The sequence below is a fragment of the Arachis ipaensis genome, chromosome B01 (assembly GCF_000816755.2).
Source record: "Arachis ipaensis cultivar K30076 chromosome B01, Araip1.1, whole genome shotgun sequence".
NCBI lineage: Eukaryota > Viridiplantae > Streptophyta > Magnoliopsida > Fabales > Fabaceae > Arachis > Arachis ipaensis.
In genome coordinates this window covers 10,496,208-10,517,304 of record NC_029785.2, presented here as the reverse complement: position 1 = coordinate 10,517,304, position 21,097 = coordinate 10,496,208, and the positions used below count along the sequence as shown (strand labels likewise).

The following is a 21,097-nucleotide window of genomic DNA, read 5'->3' as shown; positions in this document are numbered from 1 at the left end:
CATGGTGAAAATTTTTAATTTCAGAAAAAAAAAAAAAAAAAAAACAAAAACAAAAACAAAAACACATGTATAACGAAACTATTTACACACCATAAATTCTTGTTACATGGATATGAAGGATTTACAAGATAACTGTAAATTTGGATTAATGCTCAAAATAATTTCTAAAAAAATATGAACAAATTTATTTAGTTCCTGAAGATTTAGGGGCAAAATTTAGTCTCTAAAAAATATGCAAGTCAAGTAGACCTTTTTGTTAATTTGAGACAATTTATCAAGACATATTCTGAACGTGCCATGTGACACTTAGCAATGACATGTCAACAAAAAATTAACAAAATTGGCCAAATTGACTCGCATTGATATCTTTTATGTACCATATTAAGGTATTGGATATTTTAGAAACCAAATTGACTCGCTTGTAAGCTTTTAAATCTTCTTCAGATTAATTTGAGCATTAACCCTTCTAAATCTATATAACTAGGACACGCAGCACCATCTTTCAATAATCAATACCTTGCATGTTTCATACATCAAAGATCCATTTGTTGTGACAGCTTTAGGTATCATAGAAGCTGTAGCTGTGGTAACTTTGGAAGGCACTTCATCTTCTTCATCAACTTCAATTACCAACAATCCACACCTACGTCTATTTTACTGGGCTTAAAGTTGTTCCATGGATGCAGAATGCTTCATATTCTCAAAATCCGTCTTAACTTGTAAACCTGAAAAAGTAGAAATCCCTTATCCTTAGTCCTGTCATGTAGGTATAAGTGGTCAATAACAAGATATATGCTTTTCTTGATTATATCATGTGATATTTACTTTAAAAGACACAAATTTTTCAGGTAGCAGTCATATAAGAAATTTACTTTTATATGAAGATAATACATTTTAATCACTTGTAAAATGCAAATCCCTGCCTGTGGTGTAAGGAGATTTATTACTATAATGTGCCATTGATCATGAGTACTGAAATGCAAATATGGTCCCATTCATTATCCAAATCCTAGTATACAAATCCCCAAGACCACACTATAATGAAACTTCAAATTATTTGACATATTTAATCTGTTTTCTTTTATCGATCAGGGTCACATTTTTGTACATCCTTGAATCGATGTTTCCGGATACAAATTATATCCAAATAAATTGATCCAAGAATGTATGAAATCGTGATTGTATCAATTGACTTTTGAAATAAACACTAGGTGCATTGTTCTTGGGAAATCATTAGCAAGGGTCATTTTTTGGACTTTTTGGATCCTCTTAAAAAATGGGGAAAAGTGTTGAGGAAGTGCTATATATGAAATCCTAACGTTCTGAAATTTTCACTAACAGTTTCAAGGGGATCAAACTGACTATTTTTCGAGATATTCCTGTAACAAAAGGTTGAGAGTCCAACAGAGTCAGTGTCTTTAGTCTTTACCCTACTGTGCTTGTTTTTAATTTTGGAGAAATTGAGGAAGTGTGCAATTAATTAATAAGGCATCCAGAAAATCTGATATGGTTTTTCTTTTTAAGAGTAGTTGATATTTTTACGTGTTATTAAGAAGTACGAACTCAGAAAAATGACTTTAACTTTTAACATTTTCCATGCTCAGGTTATGCAACCATACAAGATTGAGAAATAATCTAAAAAAGCAAATGAAACAAATAAATTATCTACCTGAGCAGTCCTGCTAGGCAGTGACACCAGTAAGCAGTTTCGAAGGCCATCAACTCTGTCAACACATAGGTTCTCATGTTAAGAAACGTAAATCAGAGAGAGAGAGAGAGAGAGAGAGAGAGAGAGAAGCATGATAATACTACCTTCTACTGACAGTTCTTTGAAGATACTGATCTTCTTTAAGAATTCCCTGACCTCCATACTTTATTTCATCTGTATTTAAAATAACCTGCGCGATCATGGAATGCTTACAAAATTAGTTATCTTATGAAACAAACTACTTGGAAAGCTAGGCCTTCACAATCAGCAATACAGAGGCATTGAGGAATCAGGATAGCTTTTGTCAATTAACGTGAATTGATTTATGACAGACAAAAAATACCAGCGCATAGAAACAATGATACTGGTAAACAACAGGACATGCTACATGTTCTGTTATCGAACACTTACTTGATACTCTCCAGCTTCATCTACACCTATGCTGTAACTATCATAAGAATTGGTTGGGTGAAAATTGAAAACAAAGAGAAGGGGGCCTCTGATGTAAGATATAACCTGTAAACAACAGTTGGCATGTTAAAATTCATTCAATATGACATATTGACATAATATCTTCAATGTGAAAATGCTGCCACGTATTATAGAGAAAAGAAAGGAATTTTTTAAGGAAAGAAAAAAACATTAAAAGAGAGAACGCATCAATTTACCATTGAACTGTCATTCACATGGTGAAAGTTCGGAATACGTCTTGAGAGCACTCTCAGATTTTCATCCAGCTTCATCATGTCCTGATAAGAGAGGGAAAGTAAATTGTTTGCTTAGCATCTTAATCAATCTTACTATTTCTTGGAAGCCTGTGACAATCCGAATGGCAACTTCAAGTCAAATACAACAACAAAGCCTTGTATATGATCGATAAAAAGTTAAGATCGGATTCAACAACCTACTGTTTTGTTCCTATATAAACTATTGACAGCAAACAACATATTGTAATGTACTCATAAATTGACTAGTTTGATATTCCAAGTGTCAGAGCCTACAAGCACAAGCGCAACAGCAATAACAAGGGAATAAACTAACACCTTATCAAAGGAAAATAAATCACGGTGAATTCCATCTTTTTCCAATAGATCCCACTGACGATTTGCAAGTGAATATGAGTTGTTGTTGCTTGATGTTGGAAACTCAACTCTCTGCCACAGGTAAAACGCTATCAGTTATACATAAGAAACTATTAATGCATATATAGTAGGTGCAATCCTCACCTTTGGATGCCCAAACTCGTTGCCCATGAAGTTCAGATAAGCACGGCAACCAGTTGTAAACGTTATCAATCTGATCATCTATGTAAACAGTCAAGATAATTAATGAGAGAGAGTATTCACTTGCTAAAGAGCAAAAATATGGAAACTAGTGTAAACCATACTTTATGTAATGAAGATCCTCTCTGCAAAGATTCCTTATAATGATGTGAATGTTTATCTATTCTGCCAAACAATATTTCTGCAAATGATTGCCTTCCAGATATGGACTGACAACAAAATAAGAAAAAAGATTAGGTTAAAATCTATGACAAAATAGAGGCCACAATAATTGTAGACATATCGATAAGGGAATGATACCTGGTTGTGATTTTCAGTGTACATAAGCATCCTATCAGCATGTTCTCTACTGGAAATTAATGTGTTGACAATCTGCGGCACAAGATACAACATCAGTGAAGTTGTAGTATTACCGAAAGTCAGGTAAATGTCGACTAACTTGACCAAACAACAACATCCCATTTAATAATGAAATAATATTTAATTGAGGAGAACCTTAGTCATGCTCCATTCAAGGTCAGGCACACTTTCAAGAAAAGTTGACCACATTTCAGGCACAGAGAGGTTGACATAATAATCAAATCCCAATCCACCTTGAGAAGTTGGCTCACATAATCCAGGGTAAAATGTTGCCTGAACAATTATAGATACACACATTATAAATATTATGCAAGGAAGAGATCTCAGGATCCTTACAGTTTAGATTTTAAAACTATTATCATCTGCATTTTTTTTATAGAAAAAGAATTTTGTTAAGATGAGGAGAATGATCCTACAAATTCGGGATAAGGGTTCCTCTACACAAAAGCAAAACAAAACGAAAGATTTATCTATAAAGCACAGTTTTCCAATCTCTCAACATGCCTGAGGGGAAGTCCCCAATAAAGATCATGAGCTTTACACCAAATAGATGTCAAACATCTAATCCTATCCCATAAAATATGTTTGTCAGAAACTGTCATTGAAGGTGCATGCATTATGCTCCAACCAAATAGTGGCGAAAACTGCATAGTGCCACAAAAGTTTTGCCTCTTTTCTACTACTAAAACCAACAAATCTAGTCAATCGAAATTGGTCTAGGGTTGCAGGACACACCCAACATTCATAAAAGATGCTAAACAAATTGCTCCATAAGAACACAGCCATCGGGGAATGCAAAAACAGAAATGACTTTGACTCTGAATTTACCCCACACACAACACACATCAGCGGAGATGGCCTTACGTGGCCTTGGAACCTGCATCATATTATTGGTATTAATTCTGTTAAGTACAACTGTCCATATTAACGATTTGATGTTAGTGTGAGCTTTGGACTTCCAAATGGACTTGTCTAGATGGAAAGATGTCTCGACGGAATGAGTTAGAAATTGGAAGAAGGATTTACAACTAAAGCTACCATATGAATCATGAGAACGTGTCCTTTTCTCAGGGTTAGAAGACAAGGAAAAACCAACAAAAAGACCTAAGAGAGTTAAAAGTTCATTCCCTATCATTAAGGTTACAAAAGAAATGAAAGGCCCAAGAGAAAGAGGAACCCTATGTAATGTAAAAGGACCGAATAGGAGAATTATGCAAGGAAGATAGATGAAAAGGACGAGGAAATGCTAGGTTAAAAGAGGTATCCCCTATCCAATGATCTTTCCAAAAGTTGAAACGACACCCATTACCTACTATAAGGAAAGCAAGGGTTTGAAAGTTATGTAACCTTGAGGGGCTAGCATGAGTAGAAGTATTAACATCACACCCATTCCTACTTATACCATATTTATTTAGATGATGACCTGATCCAAAGAGATTGAGATTCTAGGGGGAAATGCCATAGCTCTTTTGCCACCAAAGTAATGTTCTTTGACAAACTATCAGATGGGGTGGTAGAGAAAAATATGCCAAGTACTGAAGAAATAGGACAAGCATATACATATTTAGGTACAGATTTCATCACAGAAGTCAGGAACTTATGTGCACTCAGTTTGTTGACCCCGTGTATCCTCTTTAATGTACTTTGACCAAAATTTTGTGAAATGGTGATTCTTAACCACCTCATTGTCAAAATGGTGTTTGATTAACATAATGAAGGTTTGTACATTGTTAGTAGATAGATTGCATTATCCAAAAACACATTCAGAATTGTCTGTCAACAAATGCATTTTAAAAATATCAATTGTAAAGATGCCCGCATAAATAACAGTAGCAGATGGAATTGTTGACACTTAAATAATCTGTTCCAGTGAAATCTCTCTTCTTCCTAATCATACTATTTCCATCAAGTTTTTCCAGCAATCATCTCTTCATTTTTTTTTTAAATAACTTCTCCAATAATTATGTAAATGAATCTAAATAAATCTAAGAGAGTTTAAACACTTACATCCTCTGCTATGGTGATAATATTTGGGTAAAGAGCGTGTAGTATCTCATTGGCCAGGATAAGATACAACTGTGCATCCCTGTCAATGTATTGGTTACAGTACCTGAAAAGAAACTATCAGTTTTTTACCTCCACAATTTTCAATGTCACTATGTTTCCTTTATTCAAAAAGAATAAAATTAAAAATTGGGGGGGAGAAAGACCACAACAACAACAATTATTTTGATTAAATTTAAATTGACTTGAAAAACTGCAAATGCCAAGTTCTATCATTGTGAGAAACAAATAAACAATTGAAAATAGCACAGAAAACCATGTTAAGGGGAAGAAATATAACATGGATGCCTTTAAATTCATAGTCTTGGAAGAAAAATGGTGAGAGCCAACTAAAATTTATTTTTCAATGATTCACGTATTTAAGAAACAATTAAGTTCGAAAAAGGTCTTACTCCTCCAAGTCACCAGTAAAAGAAGCAAAACCATTGTGAGTGTATAGCATAGACGAAACTGAATGGAAGTGGAAACCATCAATCTGATACTCTGTAATCCACCTGTTTAGGCATCATTTCATGAGCAATTTAGCATATACCAGCACTTCCTAACAAATGATGGACCCAAAGAAAAGGTGGAAGAAGAGTAAAGGAGATAACAACAAGACCACTATTGTTTACGAAAGATTCTAATAGACTAATAAGGTAGACAGGCAATGAATCAATGAGATAGCTATCCACTATCATTATTTCTTACTGCATATACCAGTTCAGGTTCGAGAGAAGGAAATGCAAAACATCAGGGTCGCCATATTTGAACATTCTGGTGCCCCAGAATTTGTGTTGTCCTCGCTTACCTATTCACAAGACAGGCTGGAATAATAACCAGTATGACAATGATGGCAAAGTAGAGACTACAAGATTATGAAAAATTATATAGCCTTTTTTTTAGATATAAGGAACCAAAAGCTTGACAAACACAAAAGTAATCACTACCATTACAGGAAACCAGTCAAAGCAATTTCTCACTTCAAAAAAGTGAACACACAGACAATATATATCAAATAGTTACTCACTGCAGTCATCTATAAATGATAATTATAGCTGTACCTGTATATAATCTGGAGTCAGAAAATATTCTAAAAATTGGAAGAAATGTAGTTAAAATTTCATAAATTAGACCAACAGGGAGCTTCTTAACCTAATTAGCTACAAAAAACACAGAACAAGAATCATCAAAATATGTATCTTGTTGACTACGTTATGTGGAGACAAGAAATAGTCCCAGGGTTTCACTTCAGGTTTAGGATAATTTCTATCAATGATACTGAAGCAGAAAAAGAATTTAGGAAAATGTAAATCAAAATAAAAAAACATATACAGGTATTACATTAGACAAAACGAGTTACAAGAAGACCAAATTTAATGAGATTCATTCTTTTACCTCAAATTCTCAAAATTCAGAGACGAAATCAGCTATATCAATAATTGAGACCGAGATAACAGGAAAAACATCACAAGACAGATTAGTAACTGATAAGTAATAACGAACAATTTGCACATGTGATTCAATGAAGAGAGATTCAAGTAGCATGATAAGTACCAGAATGAAAATAACAGTCATTTGATCCATCAAACATTGATAATCCAACCATCTCATCTGCAGCTGCATATGAATGCACAATTTCTAGGAAGACCAGCAGTCCTAGACCTGTGCAGTTAAAACCCAAGTTACCAAAATTTTATCATTTGTACAACTGAGATGAAGACAGGACAGAAATTATGTCAGAAGTCTAATTATATTTATATTTATATCATTTGCATAAAAAATAGATACACATGCATATTGTCACAGTTTCCATTTCTGGCTTCAATATCTCTCTCTCTTTCTCTTTCTCAATTTCCTTCCTTTAATTTTGATGACTTTCCAGTTAACAATCACAATGGTAACATCTTTCCTTTGTAATAAAGGTCTGTCGTGAAACAAATGTATTCCATCATGTTCTCTCCTATACTTACTATTTTCTTTCTTTTCTCTCTTTTCTTTATAGATTTTAGTGCATTATTTATCTGTCTGCTTTTGCAATCTCTTTCTAAAATAACATATTCTTCTACACACAAAATTCACATATTGTATAAGGGCAAAAAACTTATTTTAGCCAAAATATATTTGAATTCATCGAATATCTTAGTCTAAATCAGCAACTTACCACATGTTAGGACTAAAGAGAATATCCTGTGCTATCTCTAGAATATCAAAGACTATCATTGGCGATCTCTAAGTTTTATTTTCATATTTACCTTAATTTGATGATAATTATTTAATTAGGAGAGTCTAGTAGTATTATAAATAGGGATTAGGATTTTGTCTATTATATCACATCATACTATTTCACACTCCCTCTTTATTCTCTCTTTCCTTCCTCTCCTACCTAAAGCCCCTAATCCCAACATTGCATTTCAGTTTTCTATATATTATCTTCCCGTCATGATAGCACTTCATTCCAAGCAGATAGAGCATTTCCAATTCCAATAGCATATAGCAGTAAGGGCTAAATAAAGTAGGTCAAGATGTTCATGATAAACAATTTAAAAAAGAAAAGATATGCACAAGTAAAGAACACCAACCATGGGCCTCATCAACCAATCGCTTGAAGTCTTCAGGAGTGCCATATCGACTACTGACGGCATAAAAATTGGTAACCTGCAACAAAAACAAATGTTTGATACGTTCCTATCCAACAAACCTAAAATAGCGTATATTAGATATTTGCATCGTCAGAACCTAAATGTGAAACATGAGAATGTCACAAGGTCAGAGATAAGCAGCCTGTAGAAGGTAGGAATGCATACATCATACAATTTGGTACCACCTGTTACAAATTATTTTTATCACATATCACCATATCTGATAAATTCATTAGACAATTCTCCATATTCTCCCAATTCAAAAGTCAAAAATAAAAAAAGACTAACTCAGAAAGATGAAACTTGCACTCAGATACACCATACATAAAAAAAGCACCAAATTTTCCTAACATGAAGAATTTCAAAAGAAACTTATACATATCAAGCGTGTTCAGAAGCACAACACTAATAGTGCTTGTCAAATTGCATTTCTACTACATTTTTAGATAGGATTATATATAAGAGATACTTATACATAATTATACAAGTATATAGATGTTCATATATGGTTATGTGATGATATTATAAGATAGTGTGTGGCAGCAGTTATTTTTTTTGACATGGTGGTGATTTATCCTTTTTTTTTTTTTTTCGGACTCGAAGAGATTCTTCAATTTATGATTTACAAAACCAAAAGGTGGTTAACTACCCATTCCTCTATATGTATAGCTATAGATAGGTATAAGTATAAGATAGAAATGTAATTAAGAATGACAACAAAGTTTAACTTACTCGATAACCAACGGTGAAATAATCCTTGTGTTCAACAACTCCAATCAACTGGATTGCGTTGTATCCAGCTTCCTTTATGTGAGGAAGAACCTGCATTGAATACATAAAAAAAATCCTAAGGAAACACACACAGTGTAAGGACATGAAAATTATGCATATAATCGCTTAATTTGAAACCCTTCTCCCGACCCATAATCCCACACTAAAAAGAACCTTGTCTGTAAAATCATTGAATGAGGATATTTTTGGCTCAGATCCACTAATTCCGACATGAGCTTCATACATCCGTAGGGATTTTGGCACTTCGGGGCTTTTATTTTTCCATTTGTATGCCTGTTCAGGGGATGGTTCCCAGTGGATAGCACAAGCTGGCACTCCATCTCCACCTAAACACATGTACATCATTAAATCAACGAAATTCAATTAACACAAAAGGTAATTATAAATACCCACAAAAAGATCAGAATAAAAGAAACACAGACCACATCTTGGTAAGATGGAACCTTGGGAACAAGTGACCAATGCCCATAATAATAATAATAATAATAATAATAATAATAATAATAATAAGAACAAGAACAAGAACAAGAACAACAACTGACAAAGCTACAGTGCTCCCCCGACCCGCCTTATGTACATTATTTGAAAGCTACATATATTTAATTTTGATATTAAAAAGAACAATATTTTCTATAATACAACCTAGAGTAATAGTCTTTTAATGATATTCTAACCTGATACTTCTGGTTCTAAAATTTATTCTTCAAGATCAAGCAAGTTCTAGATGTATTTTAGTTAAATTTAAAGAAGCCTTATGATTGTTAGTGAACCACAAAGCACCTCAAAGAATCACTTTTACAATGAAACCATATAAAAAACACAAGTACAATATATATTCATGAGACCATGCAAAGTTAAATAGTTATATATTAAAAACAAAAAAAAAAAGGACCTCGTTGAAATACACAAGAAGATATTTTGGGACTGGGAAGAAAATACCACAAGATAACACAGGATCAAATATACTTATAAAATAGTTCAGATTCATTGATGATTTAATGACTTTGAAGAACCCATATAACATTTACCTGGCTGCACATATGTAGCCCAAGCAGGTACTCGTTCCAATGGTCCATTAGCTGTGTTAAAGTATACCCTGTACTTACTTCCATGAGGAATGCCAGGAATATACTTTTTCAACCATGCTTTCCTACCTTTACGTGTCTCAAACCAGTATGGAATTGGAGGTTTCAGTGCACGAATTCTCTCATTCCATTCAGGATCGACTATCACATTAAATATGTCATACTCCTTGCCTTCATCAATCACAGCATACCTGGAAGGCCCATGCTTTTCTACCCATTCCTTATATCTTGTTTCTGCATCAGGTATGTCTCCCAACTCCTCCATAGTTTGTGGCCCATTAGGACCGAAAATCTCCTCATATAACTTCACTGGCCCTTCAAGACGATTATTTAGGTAACGATCTTCCCCTGGTTGCCAATACTCATCATTTGCTTTCTTGAAGATTTCATCGATGGTGATACCACTGTCCCCTTTATCATAATCATCTACATAGTTATACTGTTGAAAATAGAGCTCATCTGGCTCTTCTCCCTCTCTCAGATTATCTTGAAGAATGATAAACCAGTATCCATAATCATCATGACCAAAGTAACCCTCTCGTGCACAATTTTCTGTAGGAGACCACCCATTGAAGTCAGCAACAATCGCACAATAGCGAGCCCCTGCATTAACATCATTAACCAAGAAAGAATAGAAAAGTAAGTTCAAAAAACAGTAGGTTTTTGCTGGGAACTTGGAAGACAACCATCTTATTCTATCACATTTCTTCTCAAGGACCAACTATGTTGTTTGCCAGTAGCAAGAAATTAAGCTGTTTTATGTTAACAACAGCAGACAGATAGAAGCAGGTAAAGTTCAAAGCCTCAAGATAAATAAGTAACTACTTTCATCAAACATATTTTCAAGTTTTTTTTTACTAAAAAACAAAAAAGAAACAAACAAACAAATTGAATACTAAGCATACTAAAAGACAGATTGAGAAAAAATAAAGAGGCCTAGAGGAAAAAGCTAACACCAATAACCAGTTATAATATATGCTCCCGGAAATATGATAAATATATTAGACCAAATTTTCAATGTTGGGATTTAAGAATCACACAGAATCTAACAAGTTAGACCAAATTTTGGAGTGATGTCAAACCTGGAGCCCACTCCATATAATCCACCCGATGTTCTGGATGACGATGCATGCCCAACAGCTCAAACCTGGACAGACATAAAAATGATGAATTAAATGCAATCCAAAGAAGAATCTGAGCTGGAAGAATTCAATCACACATGCATGGCTTTGTGAAATAAGTATTGAAAACTGGACTAATAATTTTACATATGATTTCATGACATTAATAATTTAAAAAATTTATTAGAAACATAAAACACATCACAACTTTTTCCAATCAAAGATACTGCAAGAAGCATAGCTTACTGCTAAGGGAACCAAAATTACAACAAAAGCTTAACTAAAACACAATGCCACAGAAAGACTAACCCAGAAGCCATCTCCTTGAGGTTGGCATGGCGATTGAAAATTTCATCTTTCAGGTCTTTCAATGCTTTATACCTACAAAATCAAATGTAATCAAGTTCTTAGAAAAACCCTTTACCAGATTTCTAATGCATCAAGGAAGATTTGGACAGTGGGAAAAAATAAATGATGAAAAGCCAATAGTTTTTTGAGTTTAATTTTATGCACTTGAACTGTAAGCTAAACAAATTCCTTTTTTTTTAACATAATCATTCAAACAATGGACACGGAAGGTAGTTACTTTCTGTGACATGTCAATACACGATTGGATATTTATATCTATATTGACAACAACAGTATATACAAATCAAATCCATTGTTCTATTTTCTCAGTTACTTCTTTTTCTTTCCAAGATAAAGTAAAGTTGATACCTTTTTACTAGGGAAAATAGTGAAAACATAGCTAAGAAAATTAAGGAAGAAAAACCACTCCTTAGCTTTCCCATGCACAAATCCTCAACCAATTGAGGGTAAAATCATTGCTTTCACGAAACTTCTTATTGTTCTATCAAAATGAACAATTAACACCAAACACAAACATCAAATTCTATGAAGCCCTAGACAATTTCTAGTTTTCTTGCCTTTCACGGAGGAACTGGCCAAATGCTTTATGTGAAATGCCGCGTTTGGTGAGAAACCCAGCGGGGTCAATGCCCTTGTCGGCATCGGAAGCAGTGTTGGCGGCGTTGGGAGGGCTCTTCTGCTCCTTCTGATGTTGTTTCTGAGGGTTCTCTGAAGCAGAAGCTGAAGCTCTTATGGTTGGTGTTCTTGTTGGGATGAAAGTAAGGGTTTGGGGTTTGGTTTGGAATTGGGAATGGAGAAAGGAGGAAGTGGTGGTTGTTGGATGGAAGAAGATTTTGATTGGAACCGATAGGGTCGACATTGGCAGTGGTTTCAGATAAGGAGGGAACTGCGTTGAAACTTGAAACACTCCCAAACAAGTAAGAAGATGAGTTTTAAGAGAGGTTTATGACTTTCCCCTAAAATGGCGGTTTTCAATTAGGATAAAGCGACATTTTAAGAGATTAAAACGACAGTGTTTTATTGTTTAAAAGGACGGCTGAAATTGCCGTTTTTAGCACTGAATCTATTTAAAATCCTTTTTCGTGGAAAAAAATAACTTTTAGACAAATCTACCCTTTACAAAAATGGATAATTACCATTGTTTTTAGCACCGTCTTCCATCGTCATCATCTCCCCATTTTTACCCCTCCGAGTCATCAGGTTGCCGCCGGAAACTACCCCCACCGCGCCTGCGCCTCCCTTTCCATCCCCTCCTTCTTCATTGCGACGTCGCCGCTGTGCAGTGCCGTCGCTTTTCTGTGCAGTGCTGCCCTTTGTGTCTTCACAGCAATGTCGACCCTCTCTGTTCCAATCAAACTCTTCCATCCAACAACCACCACTTCCTCCTTTCTCCACTCCCAATCCCAAACCCTTACTTTCATCCCATCAAGAACACCAACCGTAAGAGCTTCGGCTTCTACTTCAGACAACCCGCATAAAGCATTTGGCAAGTTCCTCCGTCAAAGGTAAGTAAACTAGAAATTGCGTACTGTTTCATAGAATTTTACGTTCTGAAATTTGATTTGTGTTTGGTGTTAATTATTTTGAAAGATGGATGCAATTTTCATGAAAGCAATGGTTACCCTCAATTTATTGAGGATTTGGTGCTTGGGAAAACTGAGGAATGGTTTATTTCCTTCTTAATTTCCTTATTTATGTTTTCACTATTTTCCTTAGTAAACTAAGTATCAACTGAGAAAATAGAACAGTGGATTTAATTTGTATATAGAGTTATTTTTAATATAAATATCAATTATTCCTGGCATTCCTCATGGAAGTGAGTACAGGTTATACTTTAACACGCCTCATGGAGCATTGGAGCGAGGACCTGCTTGTGATACGTATGTGCAGCCAGGTAAATGTTATATGGATTCTTCAAAGTCATTCAATCATCAATGAATCTAAGTTTTTTATAGTTATATTTGTACTTGTCTTTTATATTGTTTCATTGTAAAAGTGATTCTTTGAGTTGCTTTGTGATTCAACAACAATCATAAGGCTTCTTCAATTTTAACTAAAATACATCTAGAACTTGCTTGATGTTGAAGAAGTAAATTTTCGTTTCAATTGCTAAAAGTGGGAAATTGGTCTATCTATCAATGGAGATTTCGTTTAGCAGCCTTGTGTGTATTTGTGTGTGTGTGTGTGTGTTGCTGTACTTCAGAATCAGTGTTTCGTTTTCTTCTGCAATGTGCGGCTGCGAACTATCTGTATAACAGGCTCTTTTGACATGTTTAGAGAGAATTGGATTTGTCACAAGGAATTGCATTGGTTTGTTCTTACGAAATTCAGAGGTTGTGGGAAATTTCACTTTTTGTTAATCTGTGCTGTCTTCAAAAAGGAAAGCTGATTTTTTATGAGGATCTTGATCTGTTTAGATGACATTTTACATCTGAGATACGATTTCATTCTTAGATTTGATGTGGTGTTTAACAAATGGTCTTTTTAGAGGTGTTTCTTTAATAGATATAAGGAGAAATTGGCTTGCCCTGTCACTTAGATCAATTTTTTAGAAAATATGCGTTTTCTTTTCTTTCTTCTTGTTATTATACCTTATCATATCTCTAGCAGTGTTTGGCAAGTGTCTTGGGTATAAACTATAGAAACAATGAGACAATGAGGATAGAAACAAGTGTTTTGCTCCCTTTTCTAGGACAGAGACATTTTTCCTGTTTCTGTCTGTCTTCTCTAAATAGTAGGTTTGGGTGTCATATTATCTATATTCCTATCCAGAGATAGTTATCAAATGGGGCCTCTATGTACTGTTGCACAATAATAAGTTCCCTCTTCTATCGAAGGGGGAAAAACCCTTTATTAGCAGTCCAGCAAGATATGATCAGTTTTTAAAGCATTTTATCATTAGTTGTAACCTTGAAAGACATTTATATATTATTACCATTCACAAAATAAAAAGCTTTTGTTATTTGTGACAATGACAATAGTGAGTGAGGGTGCCAATGACAGTAGCATTGTGGCTTCAATGTGAGAGGAACAGAGAGAGTTGGAGAGGCGGAAAATGAAGTAAGAGAAGAAGCCGACATGGGGAAAAATTTGTTGTTTTTCAAATTTTATTCTTTTTTCGAATGAAAGGATAATTTGAACAAATCAATTCTAGTTATTGGCTGTAAAATACCTTTTTGTTGTTGAGTTAACATTTCCGAAATTATTGAAATTCTAACAAATAATTGCTAAGTATTTAGGGGGGTTGTTTTTTTTATCATCATTGAAATGTTTCTTAATGTTAGAGACTCAAGTTTAATTAAGATTTTATGTTGTTATGCATTGGATGTTGTTGTTAATTGTATATTTATTTATTTTTTAGACTGCAGTAGGGATTATGACATTTGGTTATTGGTAATGAATGGTTCAATTGTGTGTATTTTTAAAATTTTGAACATTTGTATATGTTGTATAAACAGTGTGATATTACATAGATTTCTCCAAAAAATGGCCATCCTCTCATCTGCTATTTTAATATAGCAGTTTTGGTGTCGACCGCTCTAACCATGGGGCTAATACGACGCAAATTCTAATGAGGGAAATGCTGTATTTTGCCCAAAAGTGTTTGAATATTATAGATGTATTTAGTAAAGGATGTACTCTTGTTAGCGACTTAGCAGGGAGCTAGATTTTTTTTATTGTTCAATAAGTTTCGAGAATGCGGGAAAGGTAACTAAATTCGTTTTTTTTTTCTCTTTCAGCATCTTAGTGATTTTTGTTCAATGTTATTTGAAATGTCGTGTTATATCTTCAAAGAAAAAATGCTATAGCTCCACTCAAACTTGAGTTCTTGTTTTGTTGGTCAATTAGGTACTGCTCTTAACATCCTTGCTGAATATGTTTAAGGCAAATATATCATCAAATGATTCTGATTTTTAACTGCATTTTCTGTTGGATAAACATTGTATCAAAATATATATAGTGCATGAATGGACATTTTTCTTCTTGGCCAATTAGTTTGAACTATGAAAATATTATGGCATCAGTTTGTCCCTCGGCCATTCATGTATGCCGAATTGTTTGAAGGCTTTATTTGCATAGATTTCACTAACCATCGCAAAGATAGGAATGGCAAGCTCGACAACGTGAAGAGACAAAGGAATTGCATCAGTTACGCAAAGAAGAAGATGAGGAAGAAGAAAGAAAGATGGATGAATATAGGGAAATTGGCATGCGACTGAAGGGATACCCTGAAGAAGATGTCATAAAAGCACGGAAGTTGGTTTCAAGCTTTATATTAGCTGCGGAAGAAATTGAAGAGGTAATTTCTTGGTGAAACGATATCTTTAATCGTCATGGAAATGCAGTGTTTGTTTTCAATGTATAAATTTAAAGGGAAATTGTAAATAAGAAAAAGAAGAAATCGAAGGGAAAGTGGGTTCATTATGTCTGACATGTATCTCATTCTAATAGCTTTTTTAACATCTTTTTTGCATAAAAGTTTCATCCCTTGCAATTATGTACAATTTATGGTTATTAAAATTGTCTCTTTCTTTATAACTTATGTGTATTTTGTGCATATAAGAGAATCGTAAGGAAATTTTCATACCAGTCAGAGGCCTTTTCATGCATGCGTGTACGGTTTTTGACATGTTTTAGTTGGTGTCAAGTCTTTTTAACTAGGATTCAATGATACTAGTGTGAATGATTGATCACTTTTGTCTTTATTATTTGGTAGAAAATCGAGGAAGCTGCTGAGAAAGGAGAACTCAATGAACTTGTTTTAATGGTCATATGGAACCGGCTTGATCTTGCCCGGCGTGATGTAAGTTGTTCTTTGTTAAAAAACATTTGTTTCATTTTCTCATGAACTTGATTCTATTCATATTTTGCTTACCCAAGAACTCAGATTCTTCGATTCCTTTTATGTGTTCTCGTGTAAAACTTTCAACTTTCAATGACTTCTCTTAATTTGAGATGGATTATCCAAAATGAATATTAGCATTAGTGCGATGTTTTCTTCTGTTTAATCCATGGATCCTGCTGTCTAATTTCATATGTTATTTGCTCACCACTTTACAGGAGGAAAAGGATGCTATAAGAAGTCTGGATCTGTTATACAGAAGGGTTGAGGTAACTGATCCTCTTTTTTGTTCTGCTTACTACATAACTTCTTTAGGAGTTCTAGAACTCTGTTAATTTTCTCAGTGTCCTCATCCTTCTTTTCTCACCACACACACAAAGAAGAGAAGGAGAGACTGGCTCACTAAGAAGGCTGTGGAGGCTCCTGATTTTCTACAATAACTTGATGGATAATTCTGATTTGGCTGCGATGGATTGTTCCTTGATTTGTTTATAGCCATTTGGACTGTGAATTGCTGCTTCTCCTGCATAGCAAATGCATACACAAATAAATATTATTGGGTACCACCCTCTTACCAGATGAAAGTGTCCCTCCTTAAGTATGCAATATTTGAATGTCACACAGTCCAACGTCAGTTAATGACATGGTTTAGATAGAATCTTAATAAGTACTTTTGTTAACCCTCCTCTTATGGGCAAGTTCTTAGGTTTGAATTACAATTGCTCAATTTTATGGCAGTATCATAATTTATCTTGCCTTGTAAGTTTCGTACTCTAAATGTTCATACCTTGTGTATGTTAGAAGTTAGAACCCCACTTTAGCTGCTCTTGCTAATTTGATGCGATGCGCACCTGTAAGAAACCACACAAGAAAAGGGAGAGAATAGGTATTTATTTATTCACTGTGAAGTACTAAAGTTGGGTCTCAGCCTCTCAGGCTCTCAGCTCTACTGCTTGGGAAGAAAAACACATCAAAATTAGCAAAGAAGGGAGAAATGAGGCACTGTAGCAGCCTCACTCTTCTAGCCAATTCCTACCAATCTCATACCTTACCTCCACACCCTACTGTGCCTAAATAAACATTTTCCCATAACAAAAAACACAACGCACCCATATATTCTACTACCAGACTAGCAGTCTCTCATTCCTCACTCCCTTTACAAGTTAGTTAGAACTTAGAACCTAAGGTCCCACTCAACCTTCCAATATTCTGACTTTGAGTAATCTCCAAACTGCCCTAAATTTCTTACACTTATAAACTTGAAGTCCATTGGGAAATTTGTATTTAATCCTAACACCACCATTAAAAAGAGAGCCCGTGTTTTCCATAGCACCTAAGGTTATCAATCAATCTAGTAATTCATGTCTTCCTATGATTAACCGATGTTGATATTAATGCATAAACCATATGACTTTTGGCTCATATTGCATTTCTTTACATTGTCCCCTCCCCAAAAAAAATTTTTTTGTTCTTTTTTTATTTATTTTCTGTTCTTGATTGTAGACTGAGATCTTGAGAAGAGAGGCTACCCCTGCAATGAGACTACTCAACGAACTTTTGATTATGTATGATGGCTTTGACTTCAGTGAATGGCTGAAGAAATGTAAAAAGATCATGATTGATATTTTTCCACGGGAGGATCCATTCAGTGTTCTCATTCCACCAGGATTTGAGTCTTTTGACATTGATAAGGTAAGCTACACCTATAGACTTTCGTCGAATGATATGCTTGTCCTTTTTCCTCCTCTCTCTCTCGATAATGAAGAAAGAAAAACTACAATTTTTCCCCTGAAAAAGTTCAAGTTGTAACAGATTTGTTTCTCAAATAGAAACCACGTGTAATTTTGTCCTTGAATTTAATATTGTTAGAACAAGTTGATCCTTCTCCAGGACCAGTGCTATTTTATTCAGGGATAAAATTGTATGCGTTCTGTTTCCAGAATGAATTTGTTGCACCGCCATAAAACAGAGTTTTTGTTTTTCTAAATTCTACGGTTCCACTGAATAAAGTATTAATACCAATATACCACAAAATCTAAACTAAGTTCATGTTTTATATGACCAAATACTGGTCTACTTTGGAAAGCTCGTCCCTTTCTTAGTGGTTTGAAGGTTGAATCTCAGGAATGTATAAAATTACGATAAGTCCACAGTAACCACTGAAATTAGGCATCAATAGTAAGTGCTTAAACTTTATTCAAGTTTATCTGTTTATACTTGAATACATAAATCTAGTTAACGACAAGAGTAGTGTAGATACTATCTATTGTCTAAAGGGCAGTTTAGTGCACAAGCATCCCGCGTTAACGTAGGATATGGGGAAGGGCTGCACCTGCACTGCACCTAATATATGCAGCCTATCTATTGTGTAAACTACAAAAAATTTTTAGTTAGAGTTCCACCTCTATCTGAATAAATACATATAAGTTATTAATTTCAATAATCTTGTATGGTATCAGCTTGAAGGGCCCTTGCGACCGACCCTTGAAGACGATGGTGCTCTATTGAGGGTGGACTTCGTAAGGGAGGTGGATGCATTGCTACAAGAGGTTCGAGCCGATCAAAGTGAAGTGGAAAATGCAGCAGGATTCGATCCACAATCTGTTGCAAATAGATTGAAGCAACAAGAGAAGCAACAAACAATACGCCAAGTAGAAGCTCTATTAGATTTAGCAATTGGTTTGACATGGTAGCCTTCTTTTTATTACATTTTTCTTATAGTATATAGTGTTGATATAAGAGTTTGTTATGCACTAAGTTCGCAATCAATTAGCTTCATTTTATAACATACATTTTCCCCTTTCGAAAGGATATGAAACCATAGCATGTCAATTTACTGGTAGAAGTTTTAAACAAAAAGTAAGAATTGAATGGTTAGATCAACGAGTAGTTGAGTCTATCTTCTGCGTCTCACTAATTCATTTCAAATGAATAGAGTTGGCAATGGGTAGGGAGTACGATTTAAACTCCACTCTAACTCTATCTGCAGATTTAAATTTTTTCTAAAACCTAATTTTATCTTACTTGCGGATTGAGAATCTCTCAACTCTAATCCTACTCGTACTCTAAAATTTTACACTCGATCCTAATTGATCTGATCTATAACAAATCAGTTTTTTCAATCAAATATAATATTTAATTATTTTATAATTCATAAACATACTAATAAAATAAAAAATACAAAATTAAGTCCATCTTAAAATTAAAAGCAACAAAATCATAATAAAATTTATTTTTAAATTACAAAAAAAAAAGGTGTGAATTTGATTTCTATGAACTTCATTACATATGTATAGAGTTGACAATAGGTAGGGTAAGGTAGGATTTTTACTCCATACTAACCTTACCCGCGGATTTAAGTTATTTCTAAAATTCAATTTTACCTACATGCGGGTTGAGAATCTCTTAACCTTAACTCTACCCGCACTCTAAAATTTCACACTCGATCCTATCATACTTGATCCAAAACAAATCAATTTTTTAGGTAAAACACAATATTTAATTATTCTATGATTCATAAACATACTAATAAAATAGAAAATATAAAATTGAGTTCATATTAAAATTAAAAGTAATAAAATCATGATAAAATTCACGTTAAAATTACAAAAAAAAAAAAAGAAGATGTGGGTTTGATTTCTATCAACTTCAGTATATATGTATAATAATTTTTAATTGCATATAATATAACAGGACTGTGAGTTGATCGAGTAGAATTAGATATAAACTTTAATCTGATCCTACTTCACTGCTCAACCCGCTTCGCTACGGGTCAATTGCCACGGTTGGAGTAGAATCTACGGGTATGCTAGTATTGCCAGCCCTATTCATTTAGCTTTGAAATTTGTTTTCAACTCTCATTTCCTTCCTTATATTGTTTTTTATAAAAGAAAAATGGTGAATTATTTATTTTTTGCAAAATGTTTTATTTTTATTTTAATCTATGATTAATTTAATAAAATGATGTGAAATCGGTGAGCTTCTAACCCTCATTAACAAGGCTAAGGGGACGGCAAATTCAATTGGTTTTTTTTTTTTTTTGGGTTTTACATTCAATTGGTTATTGTTTGATGAGAAAATACTTAAATCCACATTTTTATTATCAACCTCATCCAAATTCCACAAAGTAATTTTTTATCGGCTAACTAATAGGTGAAATGCACACATACAGAATATGTATTACATTGATATGATTTTTACAAATTGGACCATCCAATTAATTTAGAAAACACTAAAAAATTTTATAGTACTTCTTAGTCAACATTGGTTGTGTCGATGACATGGAAATCGGTTAAGGGAATTCGATGGAATTAGTGTTGACAAGGAGGAGGCCGAGAATGAAGCTAGCAGAGCGGTTATTAAACTTATGATTAGCAGAAATAGTTAGTGTTAAAGTATATGAAGGTCGAGACATAGCAAGACTTGATTGGTTGAAGATGTCTATAAATATAGTGATTGGTGACAAATAATGCACGAAGAGTTGGAAATTTTACTCAAAAATACACTTATTTTCTCACAGATTCAGTGACTTTCTACGATTTGTCTAAACTAATTTTTTGTGTAAGTTTCCTTCCACATGTTTCTTATATTCATTACAATTCTGTATTTTTTATCTTTTGTAAAGTTATTTCTTTTTTAAATTTTGTTTTATCAAGTTCTTTTCTTTTGTAATTTGTAATTTTTACTCTAAATTCATGTGAAATTTTTTTTGTTCGAAATTTTGTGGAGTGTTTTTAACCTTATTTTATTAAGTAAATTTTTTTTTTGATAAAGTAAGACTTTGATGCACAACTGATATTCATAAAAAGAGTAGGTTTCATTTTGAGAATCTAAATTTTGAACCATCTTAAA

General features: G+C 33.9%; 2 protein-coding genes across 4 annotated transcripts; one reads left to right on the top strand and one right to left on the bottom strand.

Moving 5' to 3' along the window:
- LOC107624799 (1,4-alpha-glucan-branching enzyme 3, chloroplastic/amyloplastic) lies at positions 53-12,359 on the bottom strand. 3 transcript variants are annotated; one of them, XM_016327260.1, is made up of 21 exons: positions 11,961-12,359; positions 11,344-11,415; positions 10,996-11,060; positions 9,857-10,516; positions 8,982-9,154; positions 8,769-8,858; positions 7,977-8,052; positions 6,952-7,059; positions 6,115-6,205; positions 5,808-5,909; positions 5,359-5,461; positions 3,487-3,624; positions 3,292-3,363; positions 3,096-3,200; positions 2,935-3,012; positions 2,752-2,862; positions 2,377-2,457; positions 2,120-2,224; positions 1,813-1,898; positions 1,670-1,724; positions 53-725 (listed from the first exon to the last, which is right to left on the bottom strand). In XM_016327260.1, exons 1-21 carry the CDS (start codon positions 12,260-12,262, stop codon positions 693-695), a joined length of 2,706 nt encoding a protein of 901 aa, XP_016182746.1. In that variant the 5' UTR covers positions 12,263-12,359; the 3' UTR covers positions 53-692. The 3 variants fall into 3 exon arrangements, with proteins under 3 accessions (XP_016182746.1, XP_020972967.1, XP_020972964.1); XM_021117308.1 differs by lacking the exon at positions 2,752-2,862; XM_021117305.1 differs by lacking the exon at positions 5,808-5,909.
- Positions 15,484-19,127, top strand: LOC107646138 (protein PALE CRESS, chloroplastic). Its single transcript, XM_021117302.1, has 5 exons — positions 15,484-15,703; positions 16,121-16,207; positions 16,465-16,515; positions 17,750-17,938; positions 18,706-19,127. Exons 1-5 carry the CDS (start codon positions 15,590-15,592, stop codon positions 18,937-18,939), a joined length of 675 nt encoding a protein of 224 aa, XP_020972961.1. The 5' UTR covers positions 15,484-15,589; the 3' UTR covers positions 18,940-19,127.